Genomic DNA, 21762 nt, shown 5'->3' with positions numbered 1-21762 from the left:
CGACCCCCGGCCTCCAGCTCACCGTTCCTTAGTTCCTGGTGATGAGCTGTTCCAGAATCTTCTCCTGCACCCACAGGCAGGGAGAACAGGGACACGGACACAGGTGGGGGCCACTCACAGTGACAGAGACAGAGCCCGGAGCTCACCTGAATACCGTTTATTGCTATAGTGTTCCCAACGATGGCTGTTCCCACAGAGACGGCGGCCGCGGCGCCTGGAGGACCCGCCGGGGGATGGGCGCACAGGAAGGGCCGGCAGCACCCCAGGCCGCGAGGGCCGATGGGCACGCCGGGCCCCGCGGGGACGAGTGAGCCGGCCGCACCCCCTCCCCACACGCCCATGGCCTCCCCGAGGCTCCCGGGGCTCAGCTCTGCCCTCCGGTCCTCGTGGACGCCGAGGGGAGCGCGTTTCCTGACTGGATCCGCTTTCCAATCACCGTACCGCCCCAGTGCCCGTCACCGGCCACGAGCTCAGGCCCTGCCACGTCTGTGCGAAGCGAAAACGACGCATTCCCGGGTCTGGGCTGGACGTGAGCGGCCCTGAGGCTGAGAGCTCCCCCTGCGGGCGGGTCGCCCCGAGACCACAGGGCCGGGTTCCGAGGACGAAGGGAGAGCCAGTGCGGGTCGGGTGTTCGGCCCGGAGGACGGGGCCGCACCCAGAACTAACCCAGAACTTGCCCGTGAGGTCCGCGCTCCGGCCACCACCGCCCGGCGTGGCCGATCCCGCCACTTTCACACGGGCGTCTCCTGGCCTTTCTCACGGGAAACGGGCTCTGAAGGCAGGACCAGAAGCCCCACAGCTGTCCCCACCGCAGGGGCCTCTTCACGGGAGGTGCGTGGAGCGGCCCTGCCTCACGGGCGTTCTTAGCCCGGCACTGGGGTCACTGGGGTCCCTGGGGTCATTGGGGGTCACTGGGGTCCCTGGGGTCACTGGGACAGGTGGGAAGGGAACAGGGACCCCGGGAACTGGGGGTAACACAGCTGAGGCCAGCCCTGCAACGTGGGAAGGAGACGAGGTGGTTGCTGCCACGCAGCCCACAGGCAGCCAGGCTGGGCAGAGGCCACGGCTGAGGTCACACTGGGCGCCACGTGGGCACCGGGAGGCTCCGGGGAGGGCGGTGTGTGGTGAGCTGGGTCACTCGGGCTTGGCTGGTGGTTTGGTAGCTGGGAGACAGGACCCCCAAGCCAGCCTGGGCTCCCCGACCCCCCGGGGAGTGATCCAGGAAGATGAGCCTCAGGAGGAGACGGCAGGGCGGGGGTGCGGGGATGCTGGGGGTGCCCGCTGCCTGGGCAGTGCCTGGCGGCCTCAGTGGCTCAGATGCTCGGGAACATCGGGGGAGGGGCAGGGAGGCATCGGCACCAGGAGGCCCAGGCGGTGTGAGCCTGCCTCCCGGGATGGGTGATGAGGGGCGTTGCTCTGCACAGCGGGGGTCGCTCCTGGAGACGTTGGGCGTTGCTCCTCGTGGTAGCTACACACCGGTGTCCGTATGCTGTGAAACAGCTTCCAGAAACACCGAGGGACATAAACAACGGGCCGCTGGGAGGCTGGCCGCACCACGGGAAGTGGCCACGGGACGGACAGCGGTGGTGAGAGCGGGCAGGGAGGGGGCAGCCGCGGTCCAGGCCCTGCGCCGGCCGTGTGAATGTGGACCGGGGCCGGCCTCAGCCGCAGAGCTCCAGGCGTGAGGCGTGGCTGCGTGGAAACACAGAGCTGGCTTTTGTTCCCATTGGCATGAGGAGGTAAGAGGAGGGAGGGATAGCGCCCCAGAGCCCAGCTCCTGGCTCCTGTCCTCCGGTGACGAATGGGAGTTACCGCTAAATACGCTTTGTGTTTGCACATTAAGGATACATACCGTGTTTCCCCGAAAATAAGACATCCTCCGAAAATAAGACCTAGCGCATGGAAAGATAAGACATCCCCTGAAAATAAGACCTAGCGCAACTTTGGGAGAAAAAAATTAATATAAGACACTGTCTTATTTTCAGGAAAACAGGGTATTGCATCTTGGAAGTCCTGCCCCTTTAACATATTGCGCGGGCAGCAGGGGTGCGAGGCTAGAGCTGCAGGGATGGGACTGTTGTGGCTGCAGCCGTCCGGGGCCTGCGATGACGCGGGGATGGTCGCAGCGTCAGCCGCCTTCACGGCCAGGCCCGGTTCTCCGACGTGGCCCAGCCCTCCCCCTCTTCCTCCCGCAGGAGGCCTGGGGCATCTACACACCACACACACACACACACACACACACACACACACCCTAAAAAGTCTGAGAACTTCTCCGTGTCTGTTTTGGCCTTAACACAGGTCCTGAGTATAACTGCGGTCACAGCGATCCCGTGTCTGCTCATGGGCAGTAACGCCGTCTGCCACGGCGCTGCGTTTCCAGGGAGTTAGTCCTGATGTCACGGCTGAGGAGCTGGCGGCATGCGTGTGTGTGCATGTGCGTGTGTGCGCGCGCACGCGTGTGTGACGTAGCCTCACCACCCACGGTCCTGAGTACCCTGTTGCCTAGATACCGAGGGGCGGCTCGGGGGAGCTCGCTGAGGCCTCGTTCGCGGGCGGCAGACGGGGTTCTTGGTCCGCTCCGTCTCTGCTTCAGGCACTGACGACGGCTGCCGTGACCCCCTAGGGCCGTGGTAGGCAAACCGAGGCTCGCGAGCCACATGCGGCTCTCTGGCTCCTTGAGTGTGGCTCTTCCACAAAATACCACGGCCTGGGCAAGTCTATTTTGAAGAAGTGGCGTTAGAAGAAGTTTAAGTTTAAAAAATATGGCTCTCAGAAGAAATGTCGATGGTTGTGCTGTGGATAGTTGGCTCTGTGGGCTGATGAGTTTGCCGACCGCTGCCCCAGGGGACAGCGCGGACGCGGCATTGTGCCTCGCCTGCCGTCGGACAGTGTGCGCAGGACATCTTGTGCAAATGGCTCGGCCGGCAGACAGCTGGAGAGGAGGAGGCTGAGGGATGGCTCATGGCAGTGAGGATGAGGACGGACTCCCATCACGCTCTGTGATGCTCAACAGGCAGCTGCAAGTGTTCTTTCTGCAGCTGAGCCCGGACCATAGGACGCCTCCAGAGAACTTTCTAGTAACTTAGGGTTCTTCCTCCGATGGGTGCTAACACATCTGTGATTTCAGATGCTTCAGAGAGGAATGTGGGGGGGGGGGGGGGGGAGAACCCAGCACGGCGAACCCAGCAGGGCGTCTGGGTGCGGTTTTTGCAAGCGTAGGGCTTCCTTCGCCTGATCGTTAAGAAGCTGAACCCTGTGACAGCGGCTGTTTCTGTCTGTGGCCTGAGGGCCGCATGCCTCGTGTCTTTGGCCGGTCCTGTCAACCAGGCGTGGCCGTCCAGGTTCACAAAACTGTGAGGAGCCAGGAGAACGTGGTGATGGGGACACCACGGCGGCCGCATAAATTAATAACTTAGAGTACCTGAGGCAGCACCGAGCACCGGCCGCCGGCCACAGACCGCGTTCTCCGCCCCAAGCCCAGGGCTGGTGCGGGGCTCCCTGGAGCCAAACGGCAGCACAGACTGTCCATGGGGCTGTGCGGGGCTCCCCTGGGCTGTGTGGGCTCCCCGGGGCTGTGCGGGGCTCCCCGGGGCTGGTACAGGGCTCCCCGGGGCTGGTACAGGGCTCCCCGGGGCTGTGTGGGCTCCCCGGGGCTGTGCGGGGCTCCCCGGGGCTGTGCGGGGTTCCCCGGGGCTGGTGCAGGGGCTCCCGGAGCCGAATGGCAGCGCAGACTGTCCATGGGGCGGTGCCAGCTGCTCACTGGGAGGGCGCGGTGTGGGCGGGCCGGGTCGCGGGGGGTGGGCGCTTGGGAGCCGGTCTGCGTGGAGAGAGGAGGAGGAGGAGGAGGTCACTGGGAGGGTAGGATTAATCGGGTTGGACACCCCCTCGTGGCTCCTGGTGTGTAACTCCGGACACCCCGAGCGGCTGGCCGTGAGCGAGGCCAGGAAGGCGCCCTGTCCTCGGGGCGGTGCGCGGTGACCCCGGCTTCGGGATGTCCCTCAGGTGAGTCCCAGGGGCTCCCCCTGAGCCAGGGGGCCCACGGCAGCTGGGCCAGCCTCACTCCTCATGGTCCCCTCGCTCACCTGACCCCCGCCCCCGCCCCCCACTTCTCAGGACTCCGGGCGGGAGAGCCCCCGAGGGCTGGGTGTGTCCAGCCCTCACAACAGCATGCTCCTGGGGGACGTGGCCTGTCTCACCAGCCGTAGCTCAGGTCCAGCCCAGCCTCCTGGGGCTGGGGCCTGGCCAGGAGCACCATGGACACACGCTGACCTCACGCTCACCCTCCTTCTGGGGTTTTCCCGACCGCCCCTCCCCACCCTGCCTGGGAGGGCAGGGAGTGCGGCCCAGCCCCCACCCTCCAGGTCCTGGAAGTCGGGGCTGATGTCCCAGCCCACACAGCGCGGGGGGCGGGGGTGGGGAGAGAAGGCACGTCTCACACCAACCTGAGGGGCGCCAGGCGGAGCCCCAGCTCCGGGCCCGGGGCGCCGGCCGGGGCGTGGGCGAGCCGGGCCGTCCTGCTCAGAGGCACTGCGGGCAGGGGCTTCTGCGGGGCGCTGGGCTTCCGGGCCGCCTGCAACGAGCCACACGTCGGATGTGAAGACACTTCAATTGTTTCTTAAAAGCACCCCCGGCCGGCGTATCAGTGAGAGGAGCAGCCAGAGAGGCAGGAGCGGCCGAGGGGCACCTGGGCTTGGGTTTCGCTACCCTTTTTGGTGCGGGAAGCGGGAGTCCAAGGTCAACCCCGGCCCGGCAATAGGTGACCTTTGCCTTCCCGACCTCTCCCGTGACGCCGGGCTCCGTGAGGCCAGGCCTCGGGCAGGAGCGTGCGGACTGCACAGCGCTGTCCACCGGGAGCTGCAGGAGGAGCCTGGTGCCGGCGGAGCCAGGGGGAAAGTCAACCTGAGACTGACACAGCCCCTGGGGACCAGAGGCTGAACCCACTCCACCTGGCGGCTCCGGAGCGCGAGCCGGGGATGGGACCAGGCGGCTCCGGTCAGACGCAGGCCTGGTACTCGCCTCCTCCCCCAGCTGTTCGGGCTCCTGCTTCAGGCTTCCCTAACCCGCCCCAACGAGGGCACCTGGCTGGGCGTGCGGCGCTGCTGGCTGAGGGTGACTCAGGCGGTCGTGGAGAAAAGCGAGGTAGGGTTCCCACTCGTGTCACGCACGGGGGTGAACAGCGATGGAGCGAGCGCCTCAGTGTGAAAAGCCACGGACGCGGAGGAACGGAAACGGCTGCCAGGCTGGTGGCAGGCCTTCCGAAGCACGGGCGGGAGCCACGGCCGCAGACGGAGACAGAGGGAGACAGGTCTCGGCCTGCGACAGGCGCTCCCCGCACGGGAAGGGAGTGCGGACACCGTCCTGGGCCCCCGAGCGTGTGGGCGCGGAGAAGAGCGTCTCTGAACACAGAGACGGGGCGGGTGAAGACGGGCGGGGGGCGCAGAGCAGGGACAGCTCCCCGCGGCGACCACGGGGCCCTCCTGCCGCCTGAGTGCCTTCTGCTGAAGACTTTGAAAAGCCTCACGTGGTAAGGATGAAGCCCGCATTCAAAGCGTGCACACACCCCCACACGCACACACACACCCCCCCGCCCCCACTGCCGTGCCACTGCCGGCTTCCTGACTTTCTGCACAGACAAGCCGGGACACGGGAGGGCTGGCAGGTTCTCACGGGGACAGGCCCTTCCGGAAGCCACCCCGCTCAGCAGAGCCCACCCCGGCTGTTTCCCGGCTCCCCATTGTTCCACCGAAGGAGCTAATCTGACCGGCTCTCCCGCAGCCAGGGAGCCCGGTCCTGCGGCTGATAAGCCTGCGGGAGGAAAGGCCACTTCCTCCCATTCTCCAGGGAACCGGGCAGCCAGGGCCCCGCCCCGCCCCGCCGGCCCCCAGCCCCACGGCCCTGAGCGGCGCCGGAGGGCACAGGGCGCTGCGGGCTGAGCGGCACTGTCACGCGGGATTCTGAGTTTCTCTGGAAAGCACGCCCCCCCCCCCCCCCCCTCAGACTGACAGCAGATAATTGCGTTTCGATCGGCAGCGTCCCAGGCGGCTCCTCAGATGTAATTTTCTCTGAGCAGAGACGCCTGCCTGAGCGGGGGCCTGCCGTGCTTTCAAAGTAAAAAGATGGAGAAAAAAAAAAAAAAAAGCCAGATCTGCAAACACTCACCCAAAGAAAACTAGTGTGGATATGATAACATGAAATAAAGCAGCTTTTAGCACAAAAATGACACCATCGTCAGGATGGTGGTAAAATGGTAACGTTTAAGACATCTACACCACAAAGGCAGAACCTAAGAGGTAAAGTTTTCCATTCCACGGGAAGGGGCAAAACAGCGGGACTAGGCGACTGTGACAAATTATGTACAAACACAGGAATCCTGAGAGCGGCCGTTTTCCACCGGCCGTGATCTTGGTACAGAACATACTAGTAGTTGCGGGGCTAAAGAGGAACAATGCGCGATGGCTAAAGGGCCAGTGCATGCTCCTGCACAGCGCCCTCCCTGCCCTGGTGACAGCGCCTCCCTCACGGCACACGTGAGCGCCGCCCCACTGCTGTCCCCGGAACCTGCTTCCCGCCACGGGCCACACAAAACGACCCACGTAAGAATGACCTTCATAACTCACGTGATCTCCCGGGGCTTACACGGCCTGCCCCCTGCGTGACCATCACACTTACCCCACCCCTTCCACCACCCTCCCCGGAGCCCAGAGAGGCACAAAAAGCAAAGCATCTGTCCAAGGTCAGACGCCCAGGCCCCAGACCTGGGCAGCCGGGAGGTCGCAGTGGCGGAGGGCGTACCTGGGCCTGCCTGAGCACAGGGGCGGCCGGCAGGGGTCTGGCAGGGACGCTGGGCGTGCGGGGCGCCTGGTGCAGGGTCGGGAGCACGCGCTGCGGGGAGGGGGGCCGGGGCCGGTCCGGGGCCTGCAGGGGCCTGCTGATGGCGACGTTCTGAGCCTGCGGCGGCCTCTTGGGATTGTCCTGTGGGGCCAGAGCAACACCAAGATACTCGTCTCAGGAGTGTGTGTGATTCCCCGCTGGCCGGGGGCTCAGTTGCAGAGTGGGGCTCAGCACCCAGGGTCCCGGGTTTGATTCCGGCCAAGGGCACACACCTGGGTTGCAGGTTCCATCCCTGGTTCCTGGTTAGGGGCAGGTGTGGGAGGCAACCAATCAATTCTCCTTCTCCCCCTCCTCTTCCCTTTCTCTCTCCTCCTCTCTTCCCCCTCCTCCTCCCCCTCCTCTCCCCCTTATCCTCCTTCTCTTTCACTCTCTCAAAAAAAATCACTGGAAAAACTACCCTCGGATGAGGATTAATAAAAAAAGTGTGCCACTCCTCAAGGAATCGCCGAGGGGGAGGAGGGTGGAGTAAGGGACAGAAATCAAGGAGGTAGGTGAGAGGGCGTCTATGATTATTTATTTAGGCTTCAAATTCCAGTGGGAGCACCCCTCCCGCCGGTCTGGAAAGAGGGACCCCTTCCAGGTGGGCTTTAAAGGGCCGGCTGACTAACAAACAGGCTCGAGACGCCCGACAAAGTGCCGGCAGGAAGGCCCGGGCCAGACCCGAGGGCACGGAAGAAGGACTCAGCTCAGCGCCCGAGGCGGCGAGCAGCTAGGACAGTGCTGGTGTGGGGCTCTGCGCAGTGCACGGTCTCAGCGGTCGATGAGGCAGACGGACAGACAGACAGACGCAGCTCGAGTCTGTGCCTCGGCCCCCTGCCCGCTCCCCCTCCCTCTTCTCTTCCCTTCGTTTTACAAACAGCTTTCCCTACATGCACTTGAACGTGATTAATTGCATATATTTAAAACGTGCAGTTTGGTAAAAATTGACATATGTCCACACTCATGCAACCATCACAGAAGCGAGATAATGAACACATCCATCACCCGAGAGACTGCTCCCCGCCTCCCGCCTGTGAGCCGACCTGCTTCCTGTCTGTGAGTGAGTCCGCTTCCCAGCCTTTCCCACAACGGCACCACCGCCGCTGTCTGCTCCGGCTCTGTCCCTGGCTCACTGTGCCCAGGCCCGTCACCCTGGGTGTCAGCGGTTCCTCCTCTCCGCCAGCCCAAGCCCCGTGTGCACCCACCTCTGCTGCTCCCTGCCCCTGCCCCTGCCCCCAGGGCCCGGAGAGCTTCCGTGGGGCACAGCAAGTCCCTCCAGCCCCTGCCACCACCTGCACCGGGGACCCGGGGCTCAGAGCCGCCTCCTCCCTGCACCGGGGACCCGGGGCTCACAGCCCTGCCCTCCCTGCACCGGGACCCGGGGCTCACAGCCCTGCCCTCCCTGCACCTGGACCCGGGCCTCAGAGCCGCCCCAACCCGGCACCACTCACCGTGGTGGAGCTGGAGGGCGCTGGCTTCCTCACGACGCCTTTGCTGAGCGGCGCCAGGGGAGCCTGGCCAGGCTGGCAGCCGCCGGGGGGCCGGGCGGGGCGCACGCACCTGCAACACAGGCACCCGCTCACCAGGGCGCTGCCCCTGGCGATGCCTCACCCCGGTCACCGGCTCTCAGACCGGGGCTGATGCTTACAGTCCGCCCGGTAACCGCGCCAGTGTAACATCACCCGCACTCTCAGATTAACAATAACACTGATTTCCTCCCCCAGAGCCCTCCGAGCCTGGTGAGCCAGTGAGAACCCCCTCTGCCCTGCGGAGAGGGTAGGCATGGCGCCCCCGATGGCCCTCTGGGGAGACCCCCGTCCCCGGACCTGAGCTTCTCCAGGGTCTTCTGGTCTGTGAACAGCAGCCGGACCAGCGTCTTCCTTTTGAGATACACGGCGAGCCCGGCGGCGAGCAGGCACAGGACGCTGGCCAGCACGCCGGCGGTGAGGCCGCGGTGACCTGGAACAACACCGTCCTCAGGGCGCGGGCGGCGGGCGCAGGGACACACTGACCTGACAGCGACAGCCCGGGGCCGGGGGAGGAACGGGGGCAGCGCCGCCGAGGGAGCTCAGGGGCCCGGGCGAGGTTCGGGCTGCGCTGTCACTCACTGCCCCCCGCGCGCAGGGCCCTGGCGGGAGGGCGGCGGGAGGCTCCTCTGAGACCCCGGGTCCCCGACTAAACCCTGTCCTGTCCAGCCCCCTCACACCCGGGCTCCTGCCTCCTCACTCGCTTTATTCCTGTGTTTGTTCAGAGTGAGACGCCTGAGCCTGGAGCGTCACATTGACGACGGGGAGAACAAGGGGAGGGAGACCTCAGCTGACCGCGGTGCCCACGGTGCGTGTGGTGGCATCAGGGACATAGGGTCAGCTCCGGGCAAACCCCTTCTCATGGAGGAGGCGGTTTATGGTCTCCATGGGAACGCCCCTCCTGTGAGCTGACCCATGTGACACGGAGACCCCATGTGACCCCGGGGCCCGGGGCGGAGCAGCTTTAGCTGCACTGAGCTCCCTGGGAGCCACTGGGTGCTCCCGGCGACCGTGAGGGGGCTTCCCACAGTAGGTGTGCGGGGGCTGCACACAGTGGGTGCACGGCCGCCCTTTCCGGCTTCGGCCGGGTGCTCTCTGGCTGCAGCCCCGAGGCAGGGCTCCCCCCACGCTGCCTCTGGACTTCGTCTCGGCCGACGAGTCCTATCAGGCCGTCTGGGCCCGAGGCCGCCGGCTCATTTGTCAGTGTCACCGAACCTCCGCTCTGGCCGCCGGCCGAACCGCCCTCCGTGGCCGGCCTCAGAGGCGGACGGGACGGGAGGGCGGCCCACGCCCCTGGCCGTGGCGCCTGCACATGCAGCTGCTCAGCGGAGAGAAGCGGCTGCCCTTCCCCGCGGGGTCTCCGAGGGCGTTAAGCGCCCTCCCGGCCAGGGCCCGGGCCGGCCTTCACAGAGTCCTTCGATCAGACCCCCTGGCCGTCCGCCGGAGAGCGACCTCCGCTGAGAAAAGTGGTGCCCCCCTGCGATCCCCAAAGCTGCGAGGGCCTCGGAGAGACTGGTGAGGACCTTGGAGAATTTGGGAACAGAGAGGCCTCCGGCCGTGCCAGGCCCACGCGGGGTCCCCACTGGGGTTCCCGCTCCTGGGGGTCTGCACCTGCACCCACACTGACGGCGGGGAGCCCGTCTTCCTGGAAAGACCCCCATCTCCCCGCCTGCCCCCCTGCCCCGCCCCCCGTCGCCGTCCCCGCCCACCTGCTTGCCGGACGGGGCCGCTGTCCGTGCTGCCTCCGAAGCCGGGCGTGTCGCAGAAGGGGGGCGCCCAGTGGGCCTCGCAGTGGCAGTTCTTCCTGTTGTTACACACCTGCGGGCCGCGGGGCGGGAGGCGGGGGGCGCGGACAGGGAGGCAGCAGAGTTAGGGCGCACCGTCCCGGGGGCAGAGGTTGGTCCCTGAGCCCTCACCGGGTGCCATGGCAGCAAAGCCTGAGGTCAGAGCCCCCTCGGCCCCCTGGAGCCGGATCGGCGAATGCGGTCCGCTCAGCACCACCGGGGCCGGGCCCGCGGCTGCACGTGGCCATGACCCGCCGGTCACAGCTGTCAGAGGACCACGGAGGCGGCCAGGGCTCCTCCTCTGCCCCCAGGCCCTTTTCTTTTTTGATTAAAACATGTTGTTGTACTTTTTTTTGTGGATTTCAGAAAGGAAGGGAGAGGGAGAGGGAAACGTCGATGAGAAACATCGGCTGGCGGCCTCCTGCATGGCCCCTGTGGGGACTGAGCCCGCAACCCGGGCACTGCCCAGCGGCAGCTGCACCCCTAGGGGCGGTGGCACTGCACCCCCTGTGGTCACAGCTCAACAGTAACCCAGGCAAACCCCACCCTTCCTGATCAATCCCTGGCGGGTGTCAGCGAGTTTTACAAACGGGATTTAGAGCGTGACTCCTGCGGAAGAGGCTCAGAAAAACCCACGGAGCCCTGGCACGGATGCGGTTCCACTGGAAACGATGAAATCCCTCCGGAGAAATAAATCACGTTTTAAACAATCAGTGTCCCCTTTCCCCGGAGACTCTCTGGACCAAACTAACGGGCTGTTCCGTCAAACCCGCCGCTGGGACTTGGAGAACGCGTGATGGGTTCTGTCCCCTCTGAGTGAATCCCTTCTGAGGGGTCTCCGCCCAGACACCCATCTGAGTCTCGGCTGTTAAAGGAACAGCTGTTTGGAATGTGGGAGCCTCTTCAGGAAGAGTTACAACTACTTTAAGATGACAAAGTCTTTCTTGTAAAAAAAAAAAAAATCACAGAATGTTCATTTGAAAGTGAATGATAGCTCTGTCGGATTTTTTTGTAAAATAAGAATCCTATTTGTACAAAAAGGTCAAAGAAAATGGATGTCTTTAGAAGAAAGCATTGAGAAGAGACTGCTATGTTTTTAAGAAGTTATGGCCGGTGAGGGTCAGTGTTTGAGCATCAACCTATGAACCAGGAGGTCAGGGTTCCATTCCTGGTCAGGGCACAGGCCCTGGTTGCAGGCCCGAACCCCCGTAGATGGTGTACAGGAGGCAGCCGATCCATGATTCTCTCCGATCATGGATGTCCTTCTCCCTCTCCCTCTCCCTTCCTCTCTGAAATCAATAGGAATATATTCCATAAGAAGTGACGGGTTGCAAACACCTTGGCAAATGAAGGAGTGGGTGCTTAGGGCGGATGGCGGGCTGGGAAGGGGCCGTGGACTCACCCCTCTGCCGTGGCACTGCCTTGCACAATCGTGGACACCGAACACGCTGATGTTCTGACACCGGCGATTGAGGCAAATCTACGGAGGAAACAGAGCGGGCGTCTCAGTCCCTCCGCCGGCCCATGCCACGCGGGTCCGGGGTGCACAACCGGAAAGCAAGGGGGCGTCTGGGGAAGCCGATCTGGCTGTGAACATGGATGCGTGCTTCACTTGACACAGACACGGGTCCCCATGCCCGTGGTCTCCACACTCAGCACAGGCCAGGACCCAGGTCCACAGGGACCCTTGTGTCCCCTCCCACGTCGGTGGCATTTTATGTGGTTTCGGCCAGTCCTGCGTGGACGCTCACTGGTTTCCTCGTGGCTTTGTGAGTGCTTGCCGCCACACATGCATGCTGGGTGTTTGCTTTTTCTCCATTAAAAGGCATGAGAGAGGGAGACACGGGTGAGTCCCTGCCCTGGGGCCCGGTGGACTCAGAGGCAGGAGTACAGAGTCCGGGTCCTCTAAGGGGAACAGCGAACGCCAGGCGCTGTCCCACACGCTGACTGACGGGTGCTATCGCCGAGGACAGGAACCACGCCAGACGTGCTCAGCGGGGGCCAGGCGGCCAGCCCTCCTGCTTCCCGGGCCCTGGCCGGGCGGGCGGCCTGCGCGGAGGGACCCTGGCCGGTCCGAAGAGCTCTGCTCCGTCTCAAAGGCGCGGACACACTCCGGACTCAGGGGTCAGCCCCGGGGCTCCCACAAGCTGCCCCGGCGCAGCGGAGCCACAGGGAGGGCGTCTGGCCCTCGGGCGGCGGAGCACTTTGTAATCACCGGGACCTTCCTGAGGGCCGTGCTGGGTCTGACCCCAATGGCGTGTAAGGCGCGGTTCACTCGGCTCAGCTCCGAGGCTGGCGGTGACCGTGGCCGCGGGGACTGTCCCGTCACAGCTGACGAAGGACGGAACCTTCAGGAGCCCGTGTTCATCTGCTCCGCTCTCCTCCGAGCCCACGGCCAGGCTGCGAGGGGCCCTGCCTGCAGAGACCGGGGCCATGTCCGCCAGCCGCTGCCCGTGGAGGAAAACTCATCGCAAACCCGGTGCCCGCTGTCGGTGCTCAGGCGTCATCCGGCGCCAGGGCCTGGGGGTGCACAAGCCAGCCGTGGCGAAGGAGGCCCCCGAGTGTCTGCCGGGTCCCTGCATCGTGCTGGTCCGGGGACGCGCTGGTTCAGGGGCAGGAGGGAGGGGCTGATGGAGGGAATGTCTGCCCACGGAGTCCTGTCTACCCCGTGACCTCCGCGGGAGTGCTTCACAACACTTTTGAAAACGGGTCCTCAGTAAGCACATGGGGTTGGCTCACCTTAGCCCCTAGAACATGTCTCTGAAAATACACCTGTTCTCAGGTGAGAACAAGCCCCCGAGGTCCCTATGCCAGGAACCAAGGCCACTTCCCAAAACAACGCCAACCGCTGCCGCATTTCTCTCCAGAGCAGCTTCCGGCTGGAACCTCTGGGACTCCCAGGTGGGAAGTGACCTGGTAACACCGATGGGGCCAGAGCAGGAGCTGGCTTCCCCAGACCGCATCCCGAGGCCAGGCGGGACCAGCACGCACTGCCGTCCTCCTCGGGGGCCAGGACTGGGTGCTGAGACCAGGTCCCGAGAGGGCGGGGCCCGGGAAGCACAGGCCCTGAGCCTCAGTCCGGCAGACAGCGTTTCCCAGGCCCGGGCGCCCCGGGCCCCGTGCTTGGGGTCTTACCTTCCCGTCCGCGCACTTGGTGCCGGCCAGCACCAGCCCCGGGTCCGGCATGTCGTCGCCCAGGTACACGTGGGTCCCGCGGCACAGGATCCGGCCGCCTTCCTGCAGGGGGATGTTGGTCTCTATGGAAACCGCATTGGTGCCGATGACGGGCCGGCTGGCGCCTCCTTGGCACTGGATCTTCCCGCACTTGGCGTCTCTGGGAGGGAGGGCGGCACAGACAGGCCCGGAGGGTGTTGGGAGGCGCCGAGGCCGGGCCGGGACGGGCGCCGGCGGGGTCGGGGGTTCCGTACCTCGTCTCGCACTTGGCGAAGGAGCTCTTGGCGTCTTTGCCGCAGTTGCCGTATGGGTCGCCGGCAGAGTTGACCCTCTCAAAGCAGATCCCGGGGGCGGGCTTGGCGCCTGAGGGGAAGCAGAGCTCGGTCAGGCCCGCACTGCCCCGCAGTTCCCGGGACCTCTGGGCTCTCAGGTTCGGGGGGAAGGGCCCCATCTGGAGGACTCGCCCCGGGGTCCGGCTGACCCCTGACCAGCCGGCACCCGGCCGCTCCTGGCCAAGCACACATTTCCCAGCTCAGGACCGAGGCCTGGCCGTCAGGAGGGCCAGGCATCTGCTTTGAATCTTTTTATCATTTAATTGTTAGGAGACTTGGAAGCAGGGCTATTTCGTGAAATATCACGGACTCCGACGAGCCGACTTCCAAAGGGTGTGGTGTGTGGGGGCGGCAGCCGGCCGGACGGTAAGGCCATCTGGGTGGAGCCGCAGGGCCGGGGAGCCAAGCCCTCGGCCGGGTCCCCGTGGGGCGGGGGCCGGGGCTCGCGGGGCAGGAACTGGGGGCGCCCGGCGCTCCGAGCATTGGGGGACGGATGGGAAAGGAGATGCTGCCCCGCCAGGCGTGAGGCTTCCTTTTCTGGATCCTGAAAGCAGATGTGAGCCGCCCCTGGAACAGCGTGACGGCTCTCAGCCCGAGCCCTGGCCCGGCCTGGCCTGCGGGGAAGGCCCCCGCCCGGAGCCATGGGGCCTGGGGAAGCGTTTCCTTCGCAGCATCGGCTGAGCCAGCACCTGACATGAGCGGATGGCGAGGAGCAGCTGACACGGGAGAGACAGATGAGACGGGGTGCTGGACACGGGCCTCTGCTCCCCAGCACCGGTCCCCGCTCCCGGCAAGCAGAGCCGCTGCGCTTGCCTGCGGGGCACGGCTCCGTGGGCGGGAAACGGCCTTCCCATCGCCTGGCCCATGACGACTCGGGACACCTCGTCTCTGACGCCGGCCTGGTCGGCTGCACACCCCCGCCCCCCCCCAGCCATCTCTTTCACACACACCCTGCCCCCCCGTATCAGCGCCTCCTGCAGCCCAGGACTCGGGGTCTTGCTCCCTCGCCGGTGAGCAAACACAGTCACACCTGACGTGCAGTCTGAATGCACCAGCACCCGGTGTGCACCCAGTACGTGAGCACGTGTGACGTGTTACCCAGGACAGACGCCACGTCAGGGCAGCACGCCCCGCGGCAGGCAGAGAGCTCTCGCTTCACAGACGAGGCGAGACGCGGCGGAGAGATCTGCCAGGTCACCGGCCAGCAAGCGGCGGCAGAAGACAGAGCCCACAGGCCCCGTCCTGATTCCAGAGCCTCACATGCAGAGGGAGCCCTGAGACGTTTCAGAAGCTGAGCAGCAACGTCCGGTCTGCGTGCAGAACACCCTAGGCCCGTGGTCCGCAAACTGCGGCTCTGGAGCCACATGCAGCTCTTTGGCCCCTTGAGTGTGGCTCTTCCACAAAACACCACGGCCTGGGCGAGTCGATTTTGAAGAAGTGGTGTTAGAAGTTTAAGTTGAAAAAATTTGGCTCTCCAAAAAAATGTCAATAGTTGTGCTGTTGCTATTTGGCTCTGTTGGCTAATGCGTTTGCCGACCACGGGTCTAGGCACACCCCCCGCCCAGGTGGAGGCCCCTGGCTGCAGGGGGGAGCGGGGAGCAGCCAGGAGCCCGGCGGGAGGTGGAGCCCCAGGCAGCCCGGCCTCTGGCCTCTCCCCTGACCACAGGGACACTGAGAGTTCAGCGCAGGTCATGTCCTGCGGCGCTGGCTTGTGGGAAGGCCAGTCCGTGAGTCAGAGGCTGGTGTGTCCGTCTGTCTGGCTCCCTCTCTCTGGTCAGGCAGCCTGAGAGGGGCTGAAGCGGTGAGATAATGGCCACCGGGCTCGGGCACCATGAGTCAAGGCCTCGCCAGCTGAGTCACAGCGCGGCAGAGGCTCCGAGCACGCTGCGGGCGCCATCGGCCCTCCCCTTGGCCTCATCTCACCACAGGCCCCGAGCGCTCCTCCCCCCGGGACGGCACCAGGGCCGGCTCTGGCCGCCGATGCTCCTCGGGCGGAGCGGACACACCCTGTAACTGAAGCACCGGAGGGACCGCGGCCGCGGAAGGGCCGGAGGCCGGCCACAAGGACGCTGTGGCCATGGAGACTTGGCCGGCCGCGGTGGCCACTGTCCCCAGGCGACCTCACTGGCTACCGGGCGTCTGAAGTCACCAGTCCATTCAGAGCCCGTACAGCCATCTGGCCTGTATAGCGAGTGCCTACCTTATGCTTGTCATCGCAAACAATTCCCTGAGCGGGGCCTGGCCAGCGTGGCTCAGCGGCTGAGCATTAACCTACAGACCAGGAGGTCACAGTTCAATTCCAGGTCAGAGCACAGGCCCGGGTTGAGGGCTCTGTCCCCAGTGTGGGGTGTGCAAGAGGCATCCGATCAATGATTCTCTCATCATGGATGTTTCTATCTCTCTCTCCCTCTTCCTTGCTCTCAGAAATCAATTTAAAAAAAGAAAAAATATATATATACTAGAGCCCAGTGCATGAATTCATGCACGGGTAGTCTGGCCGGTGGGGCCAGCCAGGGGGAGGGGCTGTGGGTGGTTGGCCGGCCGGCCCCGCTCCCTGGTTGAACTCCTGGTCGAGGGGACAATTTGCCTTTTATTATATAAAGGTAAAAAGGAATTCACCGAGCCTGAGGCCCCACACCTCACCGCTGCCTGGGGGACCTCCCAGCCCAGCAGCAGGGAGCTGGGAGGGGGGTTGGGGGCCTGGCCGGTCTGTAGATGGAGCACCACGGGCCCCTCTCCTCCTGCCCCAGCACCCGGCGACGCCGAGGCTCATTGGAAGAGCCGAGCGTGAGCCGAGGCCTGGTCAGCGGTCCTGCTGTGCCCACACGGCCTGGCTCCTCCCAGGAAGTGCCCAGTGCAGAGGGCAGGCTGGGTTGGGAGGGGGCTCCGTGCCAGGACCCAGCCAGGGTGCCCCTGTCCTTGTTCTCCCTGCTCCCACAGCCGGTCTGAGGGAGGGGCCACGGCTGATCCATCCCTGGCACCACGGGCACACAGTCGGTGCCACACATCTCTGACTGGATGGCTCTGATGTGGGGGGCCAATTTCTCCCGCGAACAGTGGGCCCCGCACCCCGACCGGAGACGTCACCTACCTGCCCCCCAGAGCGTGACGCACTGCTGCTCGTGGGTCTGGCAGACGCCGTTGTAGCAGTAGCCATCCAGGCCCTGGCATGGGTGCCCGTCGTGGAGGTACACGTTGGCCGGGCAGTGCGGGCCGGCGCCCGAGCAGAACTCCGGGAGGTCGCAGGCGTGGCTGGCGCCCCTGCAGGCCGTGCCCGCCGGCTTCAGCTGGAGGAGAGGGCGGTGAGCATGGCTCTGCCGGAGGGGCGGACGCCCGCAGCCCCCTCGATGGACCGAGGCCGTTCTCCGTGTCACCTAAGCCAGTCCCTCTCGGCAGCGGGCGTCACTGAGTGACACTCCAGCTCGGGGACCAGGGCTGTCCCCTGTGAGGGGTCCAGAGCAGCCTTGTGGGCATCGGCAGCAGTAGGGGTGTCTCCGGGCAGATGGGCCGGGCGGGGGCGTGGCTGGTGGACTCGCTGATTCTTAGGAAGGAGAGCTGCGGCCCCCGCACTCTCTGAGGGGTCTCGGCCGGCAGCGCTGGTATTTGCCGGCAAGCTGACAAAATGAATCCCACGGGCACCCTCGCCACGGCTACTTCACGCCACCCCACCGCGGCGGGGGGCCTGTCTGCGGGTGTTAGGGGGTGTGGTGCGAGGAACAAGGCGGGGAGGGGGGCAGCAGGAGCTCCGGCCTCGCCTCCTCTCCGTGGCTGAGACGTTCAGGCTCCTGGGGCTTGTCTGAGGCTGCAAGGCCAGGGACCTCCCACCTCACCCCCTTCCGAGCACCTCCGGCCGCCAGCTGCCCCGGGCCGGGCCGCTGTGCTCGTGGCCTTGTCAATGACCACGGGCGGGAGGGGAGAGGGCACCTGCATTGTAATGAGCTCTGGACTCAGGAGGCTCCGCAGCAGAATGCCCAGATCAACGGCTTCATTAAAAAATGAAATGCTGGCCCAGCCGACGTGGCTCAGTGGGTGACCGTCGACCCAGGAGCCAGTTCATGGTTCAGTTCCTGGTCAGGGCTCAGGCCGGGGTTGTGGGCTCCATCCTCTGTAGCGGGCGTGCAGGAGGCAGCCGATCCATGACTCTCTCTCATCATTGATGTTTCTCTCTCTCTCCCTCTCCCTTCTTCTCTGACATCAATTGAAAACAAAACCTGCCACCTGTGCATGCTGTGGAGCTGCCCGCCTCGGGGTGGGGGAGGAGGGGGAGCACGGGGCAGGACTCACCTGGCAGTGCTCGCAGCACAGCCCGTGTGCGCAGACGGCGCCGGGCGTCAGGGTGCAGGTGGAGGCGTTGCAGCAGCGGTTGGTGCATTCCTGCGGAGAACAGGGCGTTGGACGGGGGCGTTGGACGGGGCGGGGAATGACCCCTTTGAGTGGCCTATGCATCGTGAGCAACTCCCACCCGACATGAGAGAGACACGTCGATTGGTTGCGTCCTGAGGCCCGGGATCAAGCCTGCAACCGAGGTACGTAGCCTTGACCAGAATCGAACCTGGGACCCTTCAGTCCAAGGGCAGGTTCTTACCCTTTTAAGCCAGTGGTGTAACATGAACCATGTGACTGTAAGAAGGCCTCCGGCTTGCCAGGTGTGTCCGAGGGGGCCGTGAGGGCGTGGCCAGCCCCCGTCCAGCCTCTCACTGGGCAGCACGGTCCCTCCCGGCCCTCCTCACGCCCGGAGGCGCTCACCTCGGGCTCCCCGCAGTCGCACTCCTCGCCGTCCTCCACGTAGCCGTCCCCGCACCGGCGGCCCCCGAAGGCCGGCCGCACCTCGGGCAGGTTGAAGAGGCACATCCCCACGCCCTTCTGCAGGCTGGCCTCCAGGTCCTGGCGGCTGCAGCTGCTGAACACCGCGGGGAACGGGAGCCTGTGGGAGGGGCGGGTCAGCGGGCAGTGCCACGGCCACCCCTGCGGGCGGCCACTCCTGTCCCCGCCCGACATCTGCCCGGGGCCCACGGTGGTCTCAGTGAGCAAAGGCGAGGCATGCGTGTGACACCGGGCACCTGTGGCTGCATTCCTTTCTCTCTTTTTTTTTCTTTTTAATACATTTTTACTGATTTCAGAGAGGAAGGGAGAGGGAGAGAGAAACAGCCATGGTGAGAGAGAATCACGGATCGGCGGCCTCTGGCACGTCCTCCACTGGGGATCGAGCCTGCAACCCGGGCATGAGCCCTGACTTGGAGTTGAACGCTGACCTCCGGGTTCATAGGTCGACGATCAACCCCTGAGCCACAGGCCGCTCCTCTCCCTCCCTGTTCACATGAATTCCCCAGGTCCTGAGCAGCAAGAACTGTAGGGGCGGGTGTACCCCGAACCCCGAGGTCGGCCTACTCAGTGTGAGAGGGGGGCCCGCCGACCCACCACCGGCGCCACTCCCCCTAGAGGCTGCCGGACAGCATTGCAATGGATCCCAATCCACTGGCCACACCGGGCACGTGGCCCATCTCCCCACGCGCCATGCTTCCCGCCGCCGTGGGCTCGCCGCTGTCTCCGATGGAGCCTGGCATCTGGTCACGACCACGCCGAGGGGGACACGGCGCTGCCCGCGGTCTTCTGTCCGTCGCGGCTGGTCAGCTCCGGAGCCTCAACCCAATGGAGTGCAGCCCCGCTAAGGGGCCGGGCCGGGGTCCGAGTGTGACCACTGAGGTTTCTGTCAGAACCAGACCCTCCTCTGCCTCCACTCCACCGTGCGGCCTCTGCCCTCCTCTGGCGCCTCCTGCTCCTCTCGTAGCCTCCGCTCTGGTCCCTGGGTGTGAGAAGGACGTGAACCAGGCCACGGATCTCTGCACAGGAAAAGCCACGGTCGCGGGACACCGGGCCGGATGGGAAGCCGTCCGGATTTCCTCTTTCAGATCCGTTAGGAAACAGAAGAAAGCCTCGCATCCTCCACAGCGGATATGTGATTAGAGGTTGGGGGATACGTGGTTTGGGGAAACAGCTTGCTGACATGCGCTTCCCGCTGATCTTCTGCAGACGGAACCGAGTTTTTCCTTCTCCGGACAGACGCAGGAGGACTGAGCCGCCCCGGAGGGCGGAGCGGGGGGCGGGGGGTGCCTCTTCTGGACCTGAGCGCATGGCACGAAGGAGGTGGAGAAGAATCAAAACCGGAAGACCAAGTCTGAGCACCCCGTCTATGAAGACTAGAGACCTGCTTTAAAGCCGAGCCTCAGCTTCACATCTGTAGAGCGGGGTAATCACCACCACCTCACACGGGGAGGATGAGGATGATGAGCTTCATGCAGAAATGTGAGACTCAGCCCTCAACCTTTCTCACTTTCTCTTTGCTTTCCTATGGATAGTGTTGTATGTACTCTCGCAAGCTACTCTCGTAATCCACCGCAGGCTCATGCAGGGTGTACAGCAATGAAAATGACAACGGCACAGCTGGTGCCAGAGGCAATATAAAAGACAGCAAGAGCTCCGAATCTTCCCCCCAGAGCTTCAGCCATTACTCCTCAGATGTCTGATTGTGCTGTAATCACTATTCATCCATCTATCCAACATCATCTAATCATCTATTATCAATCCATATAATCATCCACCCACCCACCCACCTACCCATCCATCTACCCATCCACCCACCCACCTACCCATCCATCCATCCACCCACCCATCTACCCGTCCACCCATCCATCCACCAACCCAACCATCCACCCACTCACCCATCTACCCATTCACCCATCCATCACCTACCCACCCACACACCCACTCATCCACCCACCCACCTACCCATCCATCCACCCCACCCATCCACCCACCCACCTACCCATCCATCCATCCGTCCATCCACCCATCTACCCGTCTATCCATGCATCCACCCACTGACCCATCTACCCATTCACCAATCCATCATCCACCTACCCACCCACCCACCCATCCACCTACCCACCCATCCACCATCCACCCCATCTATCCTCCTTCCTCACTCCCCCTGCCCCTTCCATCTGTTTATCCATCCTTTCATCCTTTCGGTTAAGAAGTGTTTCTACTGTGTACCAGGCACCCCTAGGAGCTGGGGATTCAGCAAGGAACAAGACAGACAAATTCCCGACCTTGTGGAGCTGAGAGCGGGTTCTTTTGGGTGCTGTTGGCTGCAGGGAGGCCCATAACCTAACCTTGACCTCACCGCAGCCTGTGTGCCACGTGTCCTCGGGAGAGGCAGTGGCCATGAGTGTGGGGAGGGGAAGGTTGGCTTTCACACATGTTCTACCACGAATAAGACGCTGGGTGAACGAGCAGCGGCAGAGGAGTTCTGCTGCGGTAACATACATGTTCACACATGTTCTACCACAAATAAGACGCTGGGTGAACGAGCAGCGGCAGAGGAGTTCTGCTGCGGTAACATGCATGTTCACACATGTTCTACCACGAATAAGACGCTGGGTGAACGAGCAGCGGCAGAGGAGTTCTGCTGCGGTAACATTCATTGACAAGAACCAGCGGCTTAAACACGGGCCGCCTCCCTGCTTCCTCAAAGCCGCACAGGGACGCCGCTCTGCACTGAGGCTGTCCACAAGGAAGCCCAACCATGGCGCCACACGTGTGGCCACTTCCATGTGGCAAACACAGCAGGAGGCTGGATTGCACAGCTGCCCAGTCTCATGCTCAGCTCAGCTGCACGGAGGGAGCCGGCTGCACGGAGGGAGCCGGCTGCATGGAGCATTGGAGAGGCTGCGCCTTTTCATTCCAGATGAGGAGCAGGAAGGCGAGAGGCAGGGAGTGCGGCTCCCGGCAGCTCGGCCTCCGTCTGCGGACATTCCCTCAGGCCCGGGGGCCTTCGTGCCGGCGATGGCGGCTGAGGAGGGTGTTCTGAGTCCGGTGCTGGAAGTCTCCACAGGGACGAACAAGGTCTGTGGGGATGCGCCTCACGGAGAGCGTCTGCGGTCCTCGGTTCTTTGTGAACCGGAGACAGTTCATACGTTAGCGCGGTCACCGACGCCGCTGCCTGGGAGTCCCCTTCAGGGAACACGCGAGTCACACGTGGACGGTGGCCGCCGTGCCTGAGTCAGAGAGGGGAGC

The 21762-nt window shown here is 64.3% G+C and overlaps 1 protein-coding gene across 1 annotated transcript in view; it reads right to left on the bottom strand.

Moving 5' to 3' along the window:
* Positions 1–3678: 3678 nt before the first annotated feature.
* Positions 3679–21762, bottom strand: part of ADAM12 (ADAM metallopeptidase domain 12) — a gene marked incomplete at its 5' end in the record, with an annotated part of 55167 nt that continues 37083 nt past the window's right edge. The window contains 12 exons of the mRNA XM_084904378.1: positions 3679–3817; positions 4443–4570; positions 6793–6972; positions 8322–8430; positions 8697–8829; positions 10106–10214; positions 11583–11660; positions 13316–13514; positions 13609–13717; positions 16778–16973; positions 17971–18060; positions 18433–18610. Coding sequence (XP_084760504.1) covers positions 3757–3817; positions 4443–4570; positions 6793–6972; positions 8322–8430; positions 8697–8829; positions 10106–10214; positions 11583–11660; positions 13316–13514; positions 13609–13717; positions 16778–16973; positions 17971–18060; positions 18433–18610 — 1570 coding nt within the window. The 3' untranslated portion in view covers positions 3679–3756. The remainder of the gene's footprint in view (positions 3818–4442; positions 4571–6792; positions 6973–8321; positions 8431–8696; positions 8830–10105; positions 10215–11582; positions 11661–13315; positions 13515–13608; positions 13718–16777; positions 16974–17970; positions 18061–18432; positions 18611–21762) is intronic.

Source organism: Pipistrellus hanaki (genome assembly GCF_964339955.1).
Source record: "Pipistrellus hanaki genome assembly, chromosome: 14".
Taxonomy (NCBI): domain Eukaryota; kingdom Metazoa; phylum Chordata; class Mammalia; order Chiroptera; family Vespertilionidae; genus Pipistrellus; species Pipistrellus hanaki.
This window is presented reverse-complemented; position numbering and strand designations above follow the sequence as displayed.